This window comes from Otolemur garnettii, unplaced genomic scaffold, assembly GCF_000181295.1.
Source record: "Otolemur garnettii isolate 467f Iridium unplaced genomic scaffold, OtoGar3 scaffold00260, whole genome shotgun sequence".
NCBI classification, from domain to species: Eukaryota; Metazoa; Chordata; class Mammalia; order Primates; family Galagidae; genus Otolemur; species Otolemur garnettii.
The window spans coordinates 633954-639578 of NW_003852655.1; the positions used below are offsets into that span (position 1 = coordinate 633954).

Consider the following 5625-nt stretch of genomic DNA (forward strand, 5'->3'; position numbering starts at 1 on the left):
ACCTGCACACCCACCTGCAAGTTCACCCCAACCTGCCCCTCCCCAGGTGGCCAGAAGCTTTATGCCCAGGGCACATGCTTCCTCCCCCAGCCCTTCACAGGCCCTCCTGGCCCAGCCCTCCTGGGCTCACTCTTGATGCCCGCCCCCTGCCCTCCACCCACTCATCCACCACTCACTCATCTGCTCACTCTCACCCCTCACTCATTGAGCCTCCTTGACTTGAGACTGCAGCTGGACCCTCACTGACCTTTGCAGAGTCATGGTGACTTCCTGAGGCAGCCCTAAGAGCAGGCCTGCTCTCGCCCAGCAGACAGATTGAGCAGCCCCCTAACCCCAGTCCCCATGCCCTGCTCTGCCACTGCCCTGTTCCTGGGTTTCATGGATAAGCCAAAAAATTCAGAGTCCAAGAATTGCAAAATGCTCAAAGTATATTATGAACCAGGTTGGCCATTTCCTGAGGAGGGGACACAGGTCTGGTGCTGAGGTAGGGGTGAGGCTCTACTTCCCAGCAGCCACCAAGCAATTGATGACCATGTCCAGTGACAGTCACTCATGAGACCCTCACATGATGCTTCAGTCCCAAATGGGAAGGCCAGAGGAATCCCCTTGCCCCAGGCTCTTCCTCAGCAGGTGGGTCCAGGCAGGAGGGGCCAGCCCAGTGTGGACGCTGGAAGTGCACGTGGCAGGTGGACTGGGTTCTGGATGACAGTCACTTGGACAAGGGCACAAGTTCCTCTGGCCTCAGGGGCTGAGACGGGAGGACGTAAAAGACGTTCTCTCTGGTGGGTCAGGAGGCCGGTGGTGCCGGTATGTGGGCAGGGGAGACCTGGGCCCCTGCCTGCCCACTGCCCTCTGTATCCTGGTTATGGTCCTCCTCACTCTGCTCAGGCTCTGGCTCCTCAGAGTGGCTGATGTCACCTGGCGAGGAGCAGTGCTGGCCCACGCAGCCACACTCCTCCACCTCGGTGTAACTGAAGGCCTGGCGGGAGCCGTCGGCACAGTACAGGGTCACACTCCTCCTCGAGGCTCGCAGCTCCCGGCAGCAAGCACACCTGTGCTGCAGTGCCTGTGCCTCCAGGGAGTACCTGTGGGCAGGGCCTGCTCAGCACTGTGGCCTCCCTGGGGATGCCCAGCCTCTGGCCTTATGCTGGATACCACGCTAGGCTCCAAGTGACTTCATCACCCCCACCTCATTTGGAAACACCTCCACCCAGGCTGATTTCAGCCACTGCTGTGATGTTCTGATGTGGAGCTAGCGACAGACACAGAGTGGCTGCAGCAAGTAATCAAGGTGGTCTCATTAACAGCAGAGCCCTGTTACCCCAGCCCTACCCTACCCTGGGCTGCCCTCTGGTCCCTCCATGGGTCTGCCCCTCATGTGTCTGGCGTCCCTAATGCTAGGGGCCCGCCTATACCCTTCTGCCAATCCTGTCTTCTCTGAACACTCTCCAAGAGCCCCCAGGCTGACGAGGGAGGGGCTTACATACATGGAGCCAGTGTTTCCACAGTTGCCTTGGCAGTAGGCCAGGCGCACAGGCTGGGCAGAGCTACAGTCCTGCTGCCGAATGACCTGGTACTTATGGTACACAGCACAGATCGACTCTAGGGAAAGACAAAGGTGGTGTAGGGGTCAGGGCCAGCCAGTCCACTCCATGGACCTCCCCAGGCAGGTAGGCCCCACCAGCAGCCTGGTACACTCACTGTTCTGGGGCTGGGGCGGGGGACAGAAGAGGCAGCAACCATCCTCATTCAGCTGGGCCTGGGCCTGTGGGACAAGGGCCAGTCAGTGCAGGGAGGCTGCCCAGAAATGGGGGCTGGAGTTGGGCCAGGCTCAGATGGGGACGATAGCACTCACACAGGAGGTGACATCCTTGCTGGCACCATGAGGCTGATCACAGTTCCCCAACCCCTTGTGGGGCAACTCCTGGCTGGGATGGGGGCCCAGAACTCACCAGAGTACAGCTGATTGGGGGACACACTTTTCTTGTGGTCACCACCTCAAGTCCATCCTGGTGCTTCTCACACTCGTGGGTCACGCAACGGTTCCCTGGATCTGACCAGGTCTCCCCAGGCTGAAAGGAAGCCGGGCCCATAGGTGACTCTCTCCCCTTGGCACCCCCATCTGTTGTTGCCTGCCTTCCCCTGGCCTAGGGGCTCAGGCTCCACCTTACCAGCTCCCCAAATGCCCAGTGTGCCAGAACCCTGCCAGCTGAGAACCCCTCAGGCCTCTCAGCGCACATGGTAGCTGCTACTTACATAGAAGAGGTGGGCAGTGGTGCCACTGGTGTTGGTGACACAGGCTACCTGCACACAGGTGCCACAGCACTGTCCACTCCGTGCCTGGTACTTGAAGCCCTGTGGGGAGGGGGTGGACATGTGACCTGAGCCCCTGGCTGGCTGCTGGGGTGGAACGGGAGGAGGCCAGGGTGGGCACTCACCACAGGGCAGTGGATGTCACAGATCTGGGTCTCACAGCTGACCACAGGTGTGCCCGCCTGGGGGCTGCCGTCCACCTCACACCTGCAGGTCTCACACAGGTTCGAGGAGACCACTGCACCGGGCTGTAGAGTTGGAGTGGACAGACATTAGTGAGTGTGCTGGGCCCCCTGCCAGGCTGACCTCTCCCAGGGGGATCCCTGGCAGAAACCCCTGTACAGAGACCTTAGCCCAGAGTCCACATCCTGAGGGCAGAGCCCCATGCTACACCCCCAGTGAGACTACACACTCTGGGGGGCGCTGGAGGGGCTGTAGGTGTTAAGGGACCAGAGCCCCAGAGACCTGGGCCAAGTTTACACCTCCAGGACCTGGAAGAAAAACAGTGCCCTGGTCCCAGGGGAGTTGAGTGCCAGTGTCTGCAGAGACCCTGTGGGCTGGTAGGAGAGCAAGGCAGGCAGGGGGCTCAGTCCCTATGGGCTATGGGTTCTGAGCCCAGCTGTCTCACCTGGTACAGGGTCCCATTGACACGGCAGACCGTCCAGCCTATTGGGAGAGACAAGCAGGCTGCACCCAACTGGCAGCCACCAGCCCCTCCCCACCTCTTGGCACCCCGGACCACAGGGTCTGGGTGGTTAACAGGGCTGGGACACTCACTGCAGTTCTGGCTTGGACAGCAGGCCCCCTCTTCATGGGTCAGGATTGGGCGGGAGCCCTGGGGACAGTCCACAGGCTTGGGGCAGTGGCTGGTGTTGCAGGCTATAGGGCAGGAGGAGGGCAGGAGGGAGTCTGCACCTGCCCCTAGCCTGGCCAAAGGCCCACCTCCCAGGGGTCTCCAGGAATGCTGGCCACCCTCCCTCACCCTGGGCCCCAAAGGGTAGGCCTTCTGGAGGGGCCAGGCTCAGCCCCCCACCCCAGACTGTGCAGGGCAGCCGGCATCACCACACAGCAAAGGGCTCACCGCAGCTGTACTGAGGGCAACACTGGCCAGCCTGCGGAGCCATGGGCACAGGCACGAAGCCAGGCAGGGGGCACATGGGGGGCAGTGGGCAAGGCTTTGGCCAGCAGGTCATGGTCCAAGTGGCCCCATCACAGGTGCACTCCTGACAGTCGACACTGATGGTTTGGCCCGGCTGCAAGGTAAGGGATGCGTGAGCCCCAGCCCATGGCCAGCTGCAACCTATAGCTGAGGGGCCCTTGGGGAACGCTAGGGAAGGGGGCTTCAGAAGGGCCCCATGCCTTCACATGTCCCAGTGGGGCAAGGGTGCCCAGGGAGGGAAGACATGGGCAGCCTCAGGGTCAGCTCCATGCTGCTGCCCCAGGGGAAATGGGGCTCCGGCTCCATCCACAAGGCAGGCAGGAAGAGGAGCCCCTCATCTTGTTGGGCTCTCGTCTAGACTCGCCCTTCCTCTGAGTGCCTTGTCCCTGCTGTGGCCCAGGATTGGGGCTGGACCAGTGCTTACCTCCATCGGCTCTCCATTTGGACCCAGGCACCCTGGAGGCAAAGAGATGCAAGGTCAGCTGGGAAAGATGTGTGTCAGGGACTGGAGTGGGCCCTGGGCTCTGCCACACCCCCTAGCCCACACCCAGGTCGCACGTACTGGGGCAGCCCATGGGCACACAGACTTGGGTGCTGGCACTGAAGAGCGTCATGCCACGGGGACAGAAGCAGCCTTCCGTGATGGGGCCAGCCTCCTGCAGGACCCTGTGGGGAGCAGAGGGTTGGTGGTGGCCCTGCTCTGGGGCAGAGGCGCCTAGTGGGGGAGGGGCAGGCACATACATGAGGCTGGCGCTGTCGTTCCCGTGGCAATAGGAGGGATTGGTGGGGCCGCAGGGCTGGTACACTTTGTCAGCAGGGCAGGTGAATGCTGTTGGGAGGGGAGGTCACACCTAAGGAGAAGGGCTCAGCCCAGAGCCTCTTGGGCCTCTGAGCACAAGCGCCCCCTCAGGAGGTGCCCATGGCCACCACTCCCCAGCACTTTAGGCCATGGGCCCATATTTTCTCTTAGGGAACTGAGTGCACAGTGCTTGGGTCAGGCCTCCCTCTTCCTCTAGGAAGCTACCCTCATTGTCCCCTCACAGCCAGTGCAGCCTGAGGGCAGTGGCTGTCCAAGCCAGGCACTCACGGCAAGTGTGGTTGGTCCAGCTCCTCCAGTCGATGCACACGCCGTAGGAGGCACACAGTGAGGCATAGAGCTCCAGGCCGGAGCACACCACCTCAGTGCCGGGCATGTGGCACTGGTCGAAGACACAGCCCTCGTAGAACGGCCATGGGGGGATCATGGTGTGGCATAGTTGGAAGACCCTATGGGTAGGGATGGCTCAGTTGTCGTGTGGCCCTACCAGGCATCCCTGGGCATCGACCTGTTTGCACAATGCTCCCTTGAGTGAGCCCTGTGGGTCTCTGGGTCCCCACTGTGTGCCAAGCCACCCTGTCTCAGGATAAGGGACGAGCATGAGGTGAGAGCAGGGTCTGGATGCCCCACCTAATCCTTCCTATAAATCCTCCTCCACTGGGCTGCCCTGGCCCTGCACACCTGGGTGCTGCTTGGGGACAGTGACCAATGTCCCCATCTATAGGAGTGAGCCTGAAGACAGGCTCAGAGATGACCATCCTGCTAGGAGCCCTAGGGACAACCCGTGGCATGGGCAAGGAGCCCCCGAAGACCCATTTCTTCCCACCTGCCCTTGGAAGGGTGGGATAAGTGGGACCACCCCCTTGCCCACAGTCTCACTCGCTCAGAATCAGCTGGCAGATTGGGGATGGCAGGCACTCAGGGGGCGGAGTCATGGTCCCCACAGTGGTGGGCCCCACTGTTGTGGGTGCCAGGCGAGGCCTGTGGCAGGATGGCTGGTCAGAGTTGGTCACGTTCCAGAGGCCAGACATCTCAGAGCAGGAGGCAGCCACTGCCCCCCCAGGCATGCGGCAATCATCCTTTTGGTCATTGGTGCAGGTGCCTGGACAGATGTGTGGGGGGTCAGCCACTAAATGGCAGAGCAAGCCGGCCCCACCCTCCTAGGGTTCAGTGTCCCCACACTGGTCCTGGAGCCCTCGAGTCTCAGGGTTGCACCCCTCAGTGGACCATAAGGGCCCTGCCCTCCCTCTGCCTGCACTGATGTCACACCCAGAGCAGATACTGTCACAGGAGCCACTAGGACAGACAGGTGTGAGCCTCAGGTGTGAGACTCCCT

General features: G+C 61.6%; 1 protein-coding gene across 1 annotated transcript in view; it reads right to left on the bottom strand.

Annotated features, from left to right (window-relative positions):
• Positions 1 to 787: 787 nt before the first annotated feature.
• Positions 788 to 5625, bottom strand: part of MUC5AC (mucin 5AC, oligomeric mucus/gel-forming) — a 31839-nt gene continuing 27001 nt past the window's right edge. The window contains exons 37-50 of the mRNA XM_012813313.1: positions 5169 to 5391; positions 4560 to 4738; positions 4214 to 4301; positions 4035 to 4138; positions 3897 to 3928; positions 3395 to 3566; positions 3091 to 3192; positions 2942 to 2979; positions 2439 to 2561; positions 2257 to 2355; positions 1953 to 2072; positions 1702 to 1765; positions 1488 to 1602; positions 788 to 1085 (exon numbers count right to left, since the gene is read on the bottom strand). Of these exons, the coding sequence (XP_012668767.1) occupies positions 788 to 1085; positions 1488 to 1602; positions 1702 to 1765; positions 1953 to 2072; positions 2257 to 2355; positions 2439 to 2561; positions 2942 to 2979; positions 3091 to 3192; positions 3395 to 3566; positions 3897 to 3928; positions 4035 to 4138; positions 4214 to 4301; positions 4560 to 4738; positions 5169 to 5391 (1757 nt within the window). The remainder of the gene's footprint in view (positions 1086 to 1487; positions 1603 to 1701; positions 1766 to 1952; positions 2073 to 2256; positions 2356 to 2438; positions 2562 to 2941; positions 2980 to 3090; positions 3193 to 3394; positions 3567 to 3896; positions 3929 to 4034; positions 4139 to 4213; positions 4302 to 4559; positions 4739 to 5168; positions 5392 to 5625) is intronic.